Genomic DNA, 17,242 nt, shown 5'->3' with positions numbered 1-17,242 from the left:
AAGGTGTATATATGTCCAAATACATCCACAACAAAAACAACAAAAAAGCCTGTTTTACAAAGATATGTTATTGGAAAAGGAAAAAGCAGGAGAAAAACGCCTATCTAATCATACCCTGTATCTCAAACAATACAGAGTATGACTAGATGAAATTGGTCATTGATATTGAAGAAAAATCATTTTTAGCTCCATTGCTGATAAGGAGTTCAATAAACTCCTCTTGTGCACACTCGGGAACATCTTTAACACTGAAGGTGAATGAACTTCTATCAAGTGCAAATGTGTGTCAGGTAAATTCGAAAAAGGTCTTGAAATTTCTTCTTGTTCAATGTCATTTTACTCAAAGAAAGCAGATAAGTTAGACAGTATGTAAAAACTAATTTAATAAAATTTTTTTTTTAATAATAACAATAACTGTTTATAGTTGATAATTTAACAAAATAACAATTTAAACCATTTATAACAAAAATTTTAATGTTTATAATGTTAAACAAGAGAGTGTAATAAGCACACTCTACATCAGCCGGTGACTTAATGTTTGCTTTTAATATATTCTTCTAATCGTTTTTTGAATGCTTTCACTGATGTAGATAGCATGAGAGATGGAGAAAGACGATTCCATACAGTGGCTATTCTATTAAGAAGAAAGTTCTATATTAATGGACAACGTTCTTTTATTAATTTATTTTTTAATCGAATGGAATTTCTTCTGAATGCAGATTATTGCAATAACTCTTTAGGTTTTATTATTATTTTTGACTTAGAAGTACTTGATTAAATCTCTTAACCTACGCGCTCCTAGTGTTGTAATATTAAACTTTTTTAATTGTGATTCATAACTTAGATGTAAGAGGCTTCTTGTTCGAGTTACTCTTTGAACTTTTTCAAGAGCTGATATATCGTATTTCTTTGATGGTGCTGCATATTCGAGAAGGGATTGAAAAAAGGCTTGGTGTAGAATTCAAAGGTGTGTTTAATTAAAACTAGTATTCTGTTAGCGCAGTAATTGATATGGCTGCATTTTCCATTCTAACATACGTTAGTGGTAGGAAAAAAGAAGACATAATTGGTCTTATCGCCAAGTCCTATACTTAACAAACTTAAGATACTCTTAAGAAACCTTCAAGTTCATTTGGTTTTTTTTTTTTTAAAAAAACGCGTGGCACTTACTCCAAAGCAAGTTAAATATAACCAAACATGTGTAGTAAAGACTAGGGATGAAAAAAAACCCGATTATGCAGAAGAGCGCGGTACAAATCCTAATAAGAAAAAATTTTTTCAATGTCCATAAATAAAATAATAATTTTGTTGAGACTAAAAAATGTGTAAAATTTTTCAGCTCCCATTTACAAAAAATTGAACTTTTTTTCAAAATGTTTGTTAATAATTTTGTTCAATGACGCCCATAGTTTAGCTCGCTTTTCATGAGAAAAACTTCACTTTCCTTACTTTGATTAATAACTGTAGCGCCTATATGCTAGGCGACTACTTACTAAAACAACTATTCATTAATTAGCATAGTAATTTTCGAAATTACGTTATTTTCAAAACGTTTGGGCATAAATTTCAAAAAATATACTCGCCAAAATTTAGTGCAAATTATATTTAAATTAAAATATATTAACCAATTAAAACTTTTATTTTTCTTAATTTGGATGTAAAGTTTTAGCCGCAACATACATGATACCGCAATGTTTATTTTATTCAAGAAAAAACAAAAAATAAAATTTTTTTAAAAGCATTAAAAATATTTTACATAGTAATTAAACATTATCTAAATAAAGTGATATTACAAAAAATAACTTTGAGAACGTAGAATTTTTCATATCATTTTAGTAACAAATTCTAAACTTTAAAAACTAATAAAACTAACAAAAAAATTCGTGTTTTAAATAAAATTGTATTTAAAAAAAAATAGTCAATGATTAATTGTGTCAAATGTGTTAAATTAATGATGTCTGATATGATCAATTGTGACAAAAATCAAGCAGGCAGCGTACCAAGCTATAACAAAGAATATCCAGGATCGCTGGCGAAATGGAGATCGGTATTTATTTACATAGCTTCCGAGGCATTTCTTTATTTGATTACGGCCGCTGTAGACTAGCATGACCGGAATGACGTACTGAATAATTGCACCGGCGTATGATCCAGTTACACTGACTAAAAAATTTACGTCTGAAGTAACAAATGCAATTATAACCGGCGGTGTTACAGTTACCAACGGAAATAAATAACGACGCATGAATAAACCGTATTGACGATCTTCCTTCATAAACAAAGTCTTCAAATTTTCACGTAAAGTTATTGCAATAATGGGGAAGCTTGTAGAAAGTGTGAACACAGGAAAAAGTTCTAAAAAGTATTTGCAAAAAGCAGGGGATTCAAAATTCAGTGTATAAAGATCTTCTAGCTTGCTCTCAGCTACTGAAAATACCGCAGTCAATACCTGCCATAACAAAAATTCTGAGAAATTAATTTTACATAAAGATGAACCATAAACTAATACATAAATATATGGAGCAATTATAGTTTAAAAATAATCCAATCAACAACTATAAACAGATACAACCGTAGAAGCTAGCTTTGTAGCTATCACTGATGCAGCCCTTACTTTTTCTTGTTAAAGTTCGTGTCCGGAGTTATAAGGTTAAAAAAAGATTTTAACACCACACACATACGTATATTTGCATGTTTTCTTAAAGCCTTATATATTGTATATGTATGTATGTATGTATGTATGTATGTATGTATGTATGTATGTATGTATGTATGTATGTATGTATGTATGTATGTATGTATTTATGTATGTATGTATATATGTATGTAAGTATGCAATGATGTATGTATATATGTATGTACGTACGTACATACGTACGTACGTATGTATGTATGTATGTTACAGTTACCAACGGAATGAATGTATGTATGTATGCATGTATGTATGTATGTATGTATGTATGTATGTATGTATGTATGTATGTATGTATGTATGTATGTATGTATGTATGTATGTATGTATGTAATGAAGCAGCGCGCGCAAGTTTAGAAACATCTAATTTTTACAGTTTTTAAAGCGTAGTTTTTCACAAGCTTTATCAAATCTGAAATTATGTTAAATTAATTCATAACACAAATCACAAAAATCACTAACTATAACGGTTATTTATTTAATTTTTTTGAAAAGGCTCTCGTGCAAAAATTTAGAAACAGTATTTTAGTCCGCATTAAATCAGGTTTTTACAAACAAAGCATAATTAAAAACCAAAATATTTGTGAAACTTAATAATTTAATAAATTTGAAACATTTCAAAATTATCGTAGTATTAACTAATCGTCAAAATATTTGTGAAATTTTATAATTCAATTAATTTGTCACAACTACTATGGATAGGAAAGGTTAAGGAAATTTCAAATGAAATAAAGAAATAATTATAAACACTGCGTAAAATTTTTTTCTGCAAAAAGGTTTTTACTGAAAGATTGCAGAACTTTACAATGTTTTAAAATCAAGAATAAGCCACATTATCAAGTGATTTCGTCAGACCAAAACTATTGAAAACAAGCCTCGCACTGGAAGGTTTAAATTTACAAATGAAAAGACCGATCATTGTTAAGATCGGTCTTTTCATTTGTAAATTTAAGACCCCAAGAATGATTCTTGAAAGACTGCTATCAAACTTAATACAATTATGTGTCAATTTCATAGCACAAAGCGTCGAAATTTAAAAGCTAGAATGAAATTTGCAAAAGATTTATTGGACAAGATTAGTCGGACAGTTAATCACTTCCCGAAAACCCTTTTATCAGACGTCAGACGTATTTTAGAAGACAAAATATCAGTTAACTACTGTTAAACATGGCGAAGGTAATGTTACGGTTGGGGGATGTTTTAGTTGTGACAATGTGGACCTATTCATTGCATAAAGGTATTTATCAGAGTTTATTTAGACATCACGAAGAATGTTAAGTTGTCACATGCAAATTATAAAATGACACACAAATGGATCTAACAACGAGATAATTATTCAAAGCAATGTGCCGGATATGTTAAGAATTTAAGTAAAAAAAAATTCTTAACATATTCTGTTTCCACTAATATAGGAAAAGTGTTTTTAAAATTAGTCGATAAGCATTTTCCGCCCTTTAATAAATTAGATAAAATTTTTAATCGAAATACAATTAAAGTAAGCTACAGTTGCATAAAAAATACGGAAAGAATTTTAAAAGGTCACAATAATGCTTTGTTAAACAAAAAAGAAATCCTAAATGAAAAAACTACAGAAAATTGTAATTGTAAACAAAAAAACAATTGTCCGATGAGTGGAAGTTGTTTATCAAAAAATGTGGTATATAAATGTGTTGCTTCTTCTAAGAATGTACCAAATAAACAATATATTGGCATAACAGAGGGTGAATGGAAAAAACGTTTTGCTAATCATAAGCAATCTTTTAAAAATAAAAAGTATTCAAAAGACACCATGCTGTCAAAATATATATGGGAATTAAAAGGTAAAAATATTGATGATTTTATACTGAATTGGTCCATCCTTAAAACAGCACCTGCATATAACAATATTTCCAAAAAATGCATACTATGCCTACAAGAAAAATTTGAAATAATTACACATGCAAATCAAGAATGCTTATTAAACAAAAAATCAGAATTAATTTCTAAATGCAGGCACGAAAATAAGTTTCTCCTAAAAAACTATAAAAATAAATGAGCTCAAATATTATTTACATTATATCCCCTTTTTAAAAAAGCATAAGTAATCATTTCTAAAGAATTCTTTTTATAATAGTGTCAGCAAATTGTGAAAATTTACAGTAGTAAAGACATTTGCGATTTCCTGTAATTTAATTTTTGGTATAAATTGAAGTTTTATTAATTTGATCATTCATTTCTGATGAGTCTTTATTGATGAAACACAGTGTAAAATGAAAAAAAATTTTGTTAAGTGATTTTCTACTAATTTATAATTGCTCTATTCTTTCAAGAACATTGAGCACTCTATTTTGTAGAATATATTTTAAAGTTGTTTAAATATATATATACATATATATATGTATACATATATATATATACAGATATATATATTTATATATATATTTACATAAATATATATATATATACAAATATACATATATATATATACATATATATATATATACACATATATATATACATATATATACATACATATATATATACATATATATATATATAGCTATATATACATACATATATATATATATATAGCTATATATATATATATATGTACATATATATACATACATATATATATATACATATATATATATAGCTATACACATATATATATATATATATATATATATATATATATATATATATATATATATATATATATATATATATATATATATATATATATATATACATAGAGAGAGAGAGAGAGAGAGAGAGAAAAGCAATTATGTATAAAATTCAAAAGAAAAAAAATTAAGACTTATTATATGTTGCATATTTATTACATTCAATTTTAATTTCAGTTAAAATAATAAGCAATAAAATACATTTAAAATACTAAAACTTGTTTTTTTTTAAATTACTTAAAATTTTTGTCAGTGTGAATGAGTAATAAAATAAAACTGTCAGCTAAGCTAAATATATGAAATAACATATTCATAATAGTAACAAAATAAACACATTTTTGAAATGATAGGTTCATAAAAAACTATCAAAGCTTAAACAAAAAATTATTTAAAAATAAATTAAATATTTTATCTTTATTTCATCAATTAAATTCAAAAAACTTAGCTTTTTAAAATATTTGGAGGCATTAAAGTTTTGAACAATCATACCTTGTTGTTCCTTATGTACACATATAAGTAAGTACATTTATAATTATCAAGAAACTTTTTAAATAGTTTCTTTGAATAACAATATAACAGGGTGGCCACTCAAATTTGAAAATGAAATTCCATGACTTTTCCATAAACTTTTATGATAAATCACTATAGTAAAATATTCAGTACCTGCCATGCACTAAGCATTTGCAACTTGGTCATTATAAAACATGCAAACCAAAAACTAATAGGTAGAAAGTTCTGAAATCATGTCTAAAAAACACTTTTTTTCTTTCACTTCTCTGATAACTTACACTGCAAAAATATCCTTTTCAAAAAGGACTTAGACTAGAAATACTAGTACTTTTTTTCCACCCTAAAAATATTGCAAGTAGAAAAAAATAAAGGTAATTTTAAAAAGTTCCATGAAATTTCCATGACTTTCAATGAAAACTTAATCCATGACTTTTTCCATGACCAAATAAAATTCCATGACATTTCCATGATTTCCACAACCAGTAGCCACCCTGCATAACTGTAACAATAACATAGACCTCATAAAAATTACACTTAAATGTTTTCTAACGTCAAAAAAAAACAACAAAAAAACAAATCATTAAAAGTCATCACTAAGCTAAAATACAAAAATCTTACTTACCAAGAGTACATAAAATAAAGATACTAAGAAAAAGTCCATAAGAATAATAAAATTTATGCGACTCTTGTTACGAACCGGTGTAACTATAGATGGGAGAGAATGCTGGCACATAAAAGCATAAACAGCCACTCCAAAAAAATTAGGCAGATTGGTAAAATCAATCAGTTTAACTCTATGAGTTCCTTCACCATTAGAAATTTTAACAATGGCTAAGATGATCATCAGGGTAAATGCTAAAAGTAGAAATTATAATATTTCAGAACAAATAACAATTCTCATTATTATTATTAGAATTATGATTATAATTAATAATTCTCATTTACCTAGCAACTTAATAGTTTTGCACCATTGTGCAAACTAACAGACAAAAATTTTTGCTGTAAGTACATTTAATTTTACAGTAAATGTCAACATGTGGAACACTGCCAAGCCAGGTACAACTAACCCTTGCTAGATGTTTTACCAACGTCTAACAAGGGTTAGTTGTACCCCCATCTGTGGTAATCAATTATAAAAAATTGATAAAAATTTAAGTTATAAACAATTTAGCACACTTCGCAAAAAAATGCAACCTTGTTGTTATAAATAATGCTTTAATCCACTTTTTAAGAATTTATCTCTAATATTTTAGCAAGCATTAGTCAGGTGACATTTTGTATGTCACCATTTGTCTAACAGACTAAATCCTACATAAGAAAAAGTTTATTCGCAGGATTAAAATGCAACTTAAAAAATATTTGCATTAAAAAATAATTTTAAAAAATATCAAATTTCATGCAAAAAACCCCGGCGGTTTGGAATTCCAAGTCCAAGAAATTCTAAAGTCCAAAAATTTCTCTTGACTTCAGAATTTGAGCAAAATCTCAGGACTTCAGACTCCACATCCTTAATTATAAATTTTATATAATATTCAATTGAGCACTATGTTGAAGAAGATCTAAAGAACATTTTTTCAAATAAACATTTAAACATTTGCATTACATACAAACAGAGCGGTGAAGATCTAAGTTTTTTGATTTTCTTTTTTTGATAAACATTACATTTAACACAGCAGTGAACACCAAAAGTTCTTTTTTTGATTAACATAAAAAATTCGAAATGATGAATTCAAAAAAAAAAAGTCACAATTTAGAACTTAAATTTTACCATTTTAAAACCATTTTTTTAACCATTTTAAAACACCTGAATGTTTTATAGAGCAATATAATAAATTATACCTATCCATCTGAACAAAGTGGTGAAGATCTGAAGTAACTTTGTTTTTGACAAATTGAAAAAAGCGAATGGGCACAACAAAGCAACAAACACAACCTTTAAAAAAATATTTGTTACACAGTTTGTAATACAAGTTAAAATCTATCAAAAAAACATGAAAGCTACCAAGAAAAAATGGTAATGGGTGTTGTTATAGTTACTTAATAAAGCTGTTAAAGATAAACTAATTCCCAGATAAATATAACTATAAATACGATTTTACATAAAAAATAAAATATATTTTAGTTTAATAACATTTAACACTAATGATAACAAAAATTTTAGTTCACATTTAATAAAGAAATTTTAGTAAAAAAGTTAAACTATTGAAAAAGTTGGCATTATTTCCAGCTTTAACTATATCTTAGTTAATAGGATAACTGGAGGCTCCTGTAAAACCTAATATAATTGGCATGGATGATACAAAGGCCTCAGTCAGCAACAGAGATATCAGTCATTATAGCTCCTTAGGATTCCAATCAAAGTTATTTTTATTTCAAGTTTTTTAAACCTCTCTTTCAGTAGGCTGACATGATATAGAAACCATTGAAAACCAATTAAAAACATCGGTTTTTTTTACTCTTTTTCTAAAACTGTAAAACATTCAAAAAAGGAAAGGGTTCTAAATTTAATACTGCCATATCTTTTGAGTAGTAAAATATATATTTTTATGAGTACATTTAGAGGTGTTATTATTTTTATGTTTTGTCTAAAAATATTTGTGTTTTTGGTGCTCAAATAGAATAATCTAATTCCTCATCTTTAAGACTATTGATAAATTTTATTTTGAGGTAGGAAGGTAGAGGAGCTGAATATAAAAGTATGTACATACTAATTAAAAAAAAATATTCTTAGTTAATGCTTGTTTTTCAAACTTATCACAACTAACAAATACTTAATAATTAGATGTTTTTAAATTAATAACGGGATGTTTTTGAATATAATAAATATTTTCTTAAAATAAAACCATGACCGTCACATTAAAATGTTAGTTGGGGAGGAAAGTACAATAGACCTTAAAAAAAGATCTAATTACAATTTTTTTTTGATGACTTTTTTTCAGAAACTTCAAAGTTCTTTTTACTAAAGGAACTTAAAAATTAGTAAAACAAGTTTAAATTTTACAATAAAAACATAATATATATAAATGGGCACGGGCAGGCATGTTTATTTGACACCTCAAAGTAATCGTTTGAAGTGTAAATAGAGAAAGTTTAATGATAACGCACAATTTTTAAATTTGCTTACGATAGTCAAAACGATTTGTTTGCGAGAGTCAAAACAATTGTTTTATATTTATTCTCCGGCCTGGAAATTTTCTTTCAAATTTTTAATGTCACAGTTTTTTACATACCCCCTCCACCTATATTGTTGCATCGCAATTAAAGTAGAAGAATAATTACAGCAAGGAAGACACGTTTGTGATCAATCTTATATTAATACAAAAATTCTTTGTGTATGAGAACATATTATTTCTATATTAATAGCATATATATTAAGGCCTTGTTTTAAAGTGATATGTGTAGAGCGATTTACATACGCCCTTAAGCAATTTTAAGAAGTAAGCAATTTTGGTTAAGCAACTTTTATCATTTTTTAACTTTTAAATTATTCTATAAGCGGTAAGATAAAAGAAGTAATTAATTTAAAAAAAAAATCACATTAACTTTTAAATGATGTTTATGTAAAAATATTTGTTACGAAAGTTTGAATGACAATTATGTTAGATATAAGCGCTATTTACTAATGAAAAAAGCTCAAATAAAATTAAAAATTTATTTTTATTTTATTGTAATGATTGATTTTTTTGCTTGAAAAATGCTAATACTTTAAGCTTAAAGCAAAGATCATGATAATATAATTTAATTCTGATATTAAATGAAATCTGATTTAAAACTAATTAAATAAAAATATATAATTTTATTCTGATAAAAAAAATATATATAATTTAATTTAGATCTAAAAAATATATAATTTAATTCTAATTCAAAAAATATACTTAAGTTTATTAAAATTAAAGTTAATGCTTGGGTTTAACTGTCATATTTAAAAATATTACTAAATACTGTTGAATATTTAAATTTTATTTGTTCTTAAAAAAAATCAGCTCATTTTTATCGCAATTGCTTTTTTGGTTTTCTTTCCTAAACATTTTTTTTTACTCAAAATTAAATTTTAAATAAACAACTCCATCAAAAATTTGCACAAAACTAAAGTTAAACTTTTTTTTTAATAACGCAAGTTAAATTGCTTTTTTAGAAAGTTATTTTTTAATAAACGATATATACAGCGATATAATTTTAATAAATAATGTTTGGAAAAATAATCTTTGCTTTCACAACAAAATCGTTAATAAAGTAATAAACTTTTAATAAATGAAGTAAATAAATTAACGTTACATTTTTAGTTGATACTCGCTAATTTTTTTTTAAATAAAAAATCATTTGTGATTAAAAATTTTCAATCAAAAATTTATTACCAAAAAAATATACAGTTTGTATATTATTTTTCATTTTTTATTAGACAGTTTTAATTTTTATATTAAATACAAGTTACAAATTTAAGAAATAATCATTTAAAAAATTCAAAAATTTAACATGTTTTAATTCATTTATGCAAATGTCAAGAAAATGTAATATTAAATTTAATTATTTACTATTAAAAAAAATAAATAAAAGAAAATAAACATTCCCTTATAGTAATAATAAAAACCCATTAAATAACATTTAACTTGTTTTGCCATAATTAATATTATTGCAGTAATTTAAAAAAGTTAATGTCTTTAAAAAATAGAGAATTTTATGAGGTCAAATTCACATTAGGCTCATGCATTAGGCATTTTTTTATTTAAAGTAAGGCCTGCAACTGTATACTGATCCCTTAAAAGTTAATGTCTTTAGAAAATAAAAAAGAGAATTTTATGATGTCGAATTCACATTAGGCTATTATGTTTAGCATTTTTTATTTAAAACAAGGCCTTTATTTTGTTATTATTTCTTGAGTACAAAAAATGTCACGTAACAAAATTGCATCATCAGCCCATCTTATCTCAAATATAAGCAGGGTAATTTTTTTGATCATTATAATTTAAGAAGCTTGAGAAAACTGGAGATTATAAATATTTGAAAAGAATTTCACCTAAAAAAATGCAATCAATCAATTTAATGTTTGAAAATTTTCAACTCTAAACATCAATGTGACAGTGAAGTGTATTATATTGCAATCATTTAAAAGATCATTTTCAAAAAATAAAATAAAGAAGACTTGTTGAAAGACTTGTGTAGTTGATCTTTAAGCACTTTTGCTGGCAAACAGGAATCAAACTTTTAAAATCAACAAACTGGCGAGAATGTTTGTTTAGTACTTTTAAAGTAAAGGTTGTGGTTGAGGGCAGGGTTTTAAAATTTTTTGAGTAATCACAAATAAAAAAAAACAAACTATTATCTTTATAGGGTTCAAAACACTATTTTAATATTTTATACACAAAATAATTAATATATTCTTTATTGATCAATTAATTTAAATTGTTTGTGATCTAAATTTAAAGGTGATTTCACCCAATCAAATATGTTTTTGATGACATGAATTTGATCAGAATTACTTTCATTTACTATTAATTGATGGGTATCATTGTTTTCATTGTCATTTTTATTTCCTCAGAGGTTGTGTTGATTATGTTTCCAAACACTCATTTGCATCGCTTAACACTTGCTTTAGAAGCGTGATAAACTTTGCAGGTTTTGCAAGTTGTTTGATCAATTTTTTGTTGTGAAATTGATGGGCAGTACAAATCAAAGGAAGCTTCCATTGATATTTTTGAACCTTTATATCCCAAGTGTTGCGCTAGAGAAGAAAGGTAAAGTTTAGGAATACTTCGTGCTACTTTTGGCTCAGGAATAAAAATTTCTTCAGCAGAGACATTACAACTGGTCCTGGTAAAAAACGTTAAGGAAAATATTTTTTTCAGGAACTTTGCCAAGGTTTACAGCAATTTGGAACATCACACTTAACGATCATTGACTTCATCTTAAGTGATTTGCAACACACTTTGGATCTTGCTCTGATGGTGACATGGTGAGTTGGGTTCAACTATATAAATATAATAAATATATCCGACCAGCTAGAGTTTCTGCAGCTTCAGCAAAATTTTTTTTTCTAAATTAACATCAATTATTTTTCCAGATGCATTTAGATGTGTCCCAAAATGATCATGTGGCAAAACCAATCCTGCTAACTCTCGACTCAGCGGAGCAATATGGCGTTCAACCCTGTTTTATGCTAAATAATGAGGTGCATGAGTTCCTGTTAGATAGACATCCAAACCTATTTAATAAATCTTGCAATTGCAACTTGCAATGGTTTGGGAAACCTTGGATTTTCATCAGAGCCTCCATTACATGCAACAATAAATATGTTTCACCTGACCTTCTGGAGTAAACGTACTTGATAATCAAGATGCATCAAAATTGGTGATTGTTCTGTTGCAGCTGCTTTATCATTGTCACCTAGACTTCAATAAAAACATGAATCTAGACCAAACATTGAACAAATTTCATCCATGTATTGCATGCATGCAAATGTAAATCCAGCATCAATATGCTAATATCGCGAGCTGTATTGGCAATCCTGATCAATTTCACAAAAACTGTCTTAATGTGACATATTCCCTCAAGTGTGTTTGATCGCTTAGGTAGCAGTCTTAAATAAGTTTCAGATTGCGATAGACAATAAGCCAATTTTGGTAGACTTTTATTTAAGTCATCAAGTGTCTTACATGAACATAGCTCCTGCAATCTTTGTCAATCGCTAGCAGCGACTCTTATTGATGCAATGTTAATGATGGCATTTAAAAGGTCTGGCTGATCTTCAATTACAACTGGTCTACCATTTTTTCTATTGAATTTAGAAAGTTTTGATTTTAAGTAAGGTGTGTCATTGACAATATCATTAAGTGTTTGTTTCAACTTGCGCTGTGTTATTTTTGACAGATCGCCTTGCGTTAAAATTTTTAAAGACATGTTTGTTCTATTTTTATTTGCTTTTCTAAAAAAATTGATTTTATTTTAAGTTCGTCTGTTATCAATCCTGCACAGCACACATTTATTAATGTTAACAACTGCTCTTGGAACTGCAAAATTTCAGTTTGAATTTTCTCTTGTTGTGGAGTATGAGATTTTAATGGCTGATCAATAGGTGCTACCGTTTGTGATTTTTGACTTTTTTGAATACCAAATTTAGAAGAAGTAGCTGGTGTTTTATTGATTTCAAAATCTATTTTGTCTGCCTCATCAGATGTTAACAAAGCTCCTGGTCCCTCATCCGATATTTCGTTTATGAGAAGCTTCACTGCAATAGATTAATTACTTGATGTTTTAGCATTAGACAAAAAAGACATTAACTAACTTTTACTTTCCATTGTTTTTTGTGTACTTTTAAAACTGATTCATAAACTAATTCTTTATGCTTAGCTTTATACCACAACTTATTAGTTTCTTTCTATTGCTCCTGTTTACTTTTTTGTGGCATAGCTTTTGCTACTTGTTGGTAAACTATTTTGTACTTTTCACTATTCATTTTAATAATTCCGACAGCAAACTAATTTTTAATTGAGTATTTAAAGTACAACTTAAATTTACAAGTTATAACAAATGCAAACGGGGGTTGTTTAATTAGTTTTGAAATAATTTATAGTGTCTTATTTTTATTATAAAACATTTTTTAAGCAATTATTTTAATGACTACTAAAAATGATAAAATAATATGAAGAGTATCACCACTTTTTGGTGACTTAGGATCTTTAATCATGCCTGGCTTACTGAGGAGGAAGAAGGGGGGGGGGAGAAGGTATTTCAAAAGCGTACATACTTTTTAAGGAGTAAGGAGGGGGAGGAAGGGAGGGAAGACTACAAAGTACGCAAGTCTGATATCAGTATTCTTTTCAAGAAATTACTTCAGATTTTTATAAAATATCAACAAATATACCTATAAGATGTTCATAAAGATGGTAGGTAGTAGAATCATATTGACATTTTCTCATTTTGTATCTAACAAGCATGGATTAGTGACTTATCACTTATGTTTAATTTAATGCTGCTGCCATTACTCATTTGTGCGTGTTTGACAAAGAGTTTTTTAAAGAAGATTTAGTACACTTGGCCTTTTAATATTTCCCTTTATATTTTTGACCACACGATAATATAATATGTATTGTATATATAGATTGTTTAATACAATATTTTTAAAAAATTACAGAAACTCTGTTTCCTTTTATAATATAAAAAACCAGGTTGTTTGATTGTTTGTTTTTTAAAGTTGAAAAGGCTGGGGCTCTTGACATATTTAAGGCTTTTGACAAAGTTTGGCATGTTGGTCTTCTCCATAAGCTTGTTTCATATGGTGTATCTGGGAAAGTTTTTAAGATTATCAAATCGTCTTTTTCTAACCGCTTTATTAAAGTCATCCTTGAAGGCCAACACACTTCTTTATTTCCAGTAACTTCTGGGGTACCTCAAGGCTCTATCCTTTGTTCTATTTTGTTTCTTGTCTACATTAATGATCTTTCCGACAACCTTACATCTAAAGTAGCTCTTTTTGCTGATGACTCAACTTTATACTCCTGTCGTGACAAAAAGTCTTCTCTTTTTGATCGCTTAGAGCAGGCAGCTGATCTTGATTCTGATTTCACTTCTGTAACAGATTAGGGCAGTGTAAATCTTAACTGCAAAAAAATGTTATTTACTGCAAACAACTATTATGCTACTGTTGACATTCCTATATTGATGAATGACAACCTTCTCACTGAGTCTTCTTTACGTCTTTTTGGATTATCATTTACTACTGGCCTTTCATGGAAACCATATATACAATCCATTGCTAAATTAGCATCTGCTAAAGTTGCTTCTCTTTATCGTGCTTGCCATTTTCTCTCTCCTGATTCCATTCTCTACCTCTACAAATCTCTTATTCGTCCCTGTATTGAATACTGTTGTCATATTTGGACTGGTTCTTCTAATGATGCTCTTTCTCTTCCAGACAAGGTTCAAAAACACAATGTAAACATAGCTGGACCCGGTCTATCTGCTAAGGTTGAGCCTCTTTCCAATCATCCTAAAGTAGCATCTCTTTCTCTTTTTTACAATTACTATCATAGCCGCTGCTTGAAAGAGCTTTTATCTTTAGTTCCATTAACCAAAACTCATTCTTGCTTGACTCATTATTCATCAAAGTCTCATTCTTTACTGTATCTGTACCTGCATGCTTCAAAAACTTTTATTCATCTAGCTTTTTCCCACGCACTTCAACCCTTTGGAACTCTCTCCCATTTTCATGTTTTCCTGAGTCATACAACCTTAAACTTTTTAAGTCTTCTGTCAATCATTTCCTTGCTCTATAACTCTATTTTTTTTTTTTTAGTAACTCCCTAGTAACTTATTAGTGGTGCCTTGCAGCCTTGTTGGGAGTGAATCAGAATAAAAAAAACAAAAAAACAACATTCATTACGAGGTATTTCATTGAACAAATATTACAAAAATAAAGTTGTATTTTTAAATGTTCCTAATTCATATATTTAATTATTTATTTGTGTTCATATATGTTAAAGTTATATGGGTTTATATACTAAAAACCCAGTTATTGTTACTATAAACCCAGTTGTTACACATTTTCTCATAGATTTTAAATAACTTTGTTTTTTAAAGTTGATAAACATGCATAACAAGGTATATCATTGAACAAATATTACACAAAAGTAGAAAGCGAACGCAGTTAAAATTTGACCAGGGCTGGGTTTGATAAAATATAGCCAAAGTCAGGTTTGCAACCATTTGTTGCAGAGACCAGGGTTGCATAAACATTTATACATCCTAAAGTATATATTTTTTATTCAAAATTCATGTTATATTTTGTATATACATGCATATATAAATATGATCAACATGATCATCATAGTTATAATTGCCATCATGATCATCATGATCATGATCATCATCATTATCAGGTTTTAGTCTTACTTATTTATGCTGTTTCTCTAATATAAACAATCTAGTGCATTTTCTTTCCTTAACTAAAGCTCATTCACTAAACCATATAAATTCTAAAATTTATATAAATATGTAAGGACATTGTTTATATAAACATGAATGAATGCCAGGATCTAAATAAATAGCAAACATATATGTTTACACCCATATTATGTATGCATAAATGCACACCTTTTCATGGGTCTGATCTTTTTACTTCTCCCTAGCTATTTGGAAAGAACTTTTTTTCTAACTCGACTCCTGAATCTAATCTAATAGAATAGACTATTGGAAGAATAGGAAGAATAGACTATTCTTCCTGTCATACCAGTTAAACAAATAAACTCATTGTTAAACATCCAAATCACTCTGGCCTTCAATGCTTAAGTTAATTCTCAATTAATTACTTCTACAGTTTGTGTTTCAGACAAGACATTTCTATCATAGTCTTAAAAAAGTATTTTTCCGAACTCTCTTCAATTTTTGCTGAACTATTAAAAAGCACTAAATAAGTGGTTTCAATTTTTAAAAACTTTAGAAAACACTTTGACCTCTCTAACTATCCCATGATTAGTCTTCACTTTGTTATTAGTTTCTTTATATATTTTTTGACATTATTAAATCTTTTTAATTGCAGTCTTAAAGTTATTCTTGAAGGCCTACACTCTTCTCCATTTCGAGTAACTTTGTGGGTATCACAAGGTTCTATCTTTGCTTCTGTATTTTTTCTTATTTTTAATAACAATCTTTATAAAAATTTTACATCTAAAGTGGCTCTATTTGCTGACGACTCAACTTTTTACTCTTGTCTTGACAAAAAGTCTTCACTTTTTGATTGTTTAGAATAAGCAGCCAATTTTTAATCTGATCTCTCTTCTGTAACAGCCTAGGGCTTGCAGTGGTCTTCAGTTAACCATTACCTGCCTTTTTAACCTCTATTTTATAGTAACTCTTGCAACCTTGTTGGAAGTAAATAAGAGTTTAAAAATAAATAAAGATATGCCAGTATTTAATAAAGTATTATAAATAATTTCTAGCCTATACTATCAACCCCTGCTAAATCTTATAATTTTGCCAGGGGCTGGGTTTGCAAAAAGTCATATTTTTAGCCGGGGTCGGGGCCCTGGTAACTTCCTATTCAAAAGTTATTGAAACTCCTTTTTTATTAATTGGCATATCAAAATATCAACACAAGTACTTTCCTATTATAACTATTATTAGACTATTCATAAGATTGCATCTTAAGTCAAGACAAGGAAATAAGGTACTTTAGGATAATAGGAAAATGATGTTGCTTAGTTTGAGGTCAGAGAGGTAAATAATTGAGTTAAAGTAATTAGAAAAGTTTATTTGACCTCAATGCACTTCTGGTTTCTATGTTAAAGAATTCATGCTCATGGGTCATAATAGATTCCAGCCCTCTATCAATACATAAAACATACTAACACATAAAACAAAATAAAAAAAGTCCAATATCCCA

The 17,242-nt window shown here is 27.7% G+C and overlaps 1 protein-coding gene across 2 annotated transcripts in view; it reads right to left on the bottom strand.

The window, feature by feature from the left end:
• Positions 1-1,722: 1,722 nt before the first annotated feature.
• LOC100210829 (transmembrane protein 104) overlaps positions 1,723-17,242 on the bottom strand; it is a 63,663-nt gene continuing 48,143 nt past the window's right edge. For both annotated transcript variants that reach the window (XM_065803851.1, XM_065803852.1), the window contains 3 exons: positions 7,708-7,801; positions 6,491-6,723; positions 1,723-2,449 (listed from right to left, as the gene is read on the bottom strand). In XM_065803851.1, coding sequence (XP_065659923.1) covers positions 1,949-2,449; positions 6,491-6,723; positions 7,708-7,801 — 828 coding nt within the window. In that variant the 3' untranslated portion in view covers positions 1,723-1,948. The remainder of the gene's footprint in view (positions 2,450-6,490; positions 6,724-7,707; positions 7,802-17,242) is intronic.

The sequence above is a fragment of the Hydra vulgaris genome, chromosome 08 (genome assembly GCF_038396675.1).
Source record: "Hydra vulgaris chromosome 08, alternate assembly HydraT2T_AEP".
Taxonomy (NCBI): Eukaryota; Metazoa; Cnidaria; class Hydrozoa; order Anthoathecata; family Hydridae; genus Hydra; species Hydra vulgaris.
Note: the sequence above shows the minus strand (reverse complement) of the source record. Positions and strands in the feature narration are given on the sequence as shown.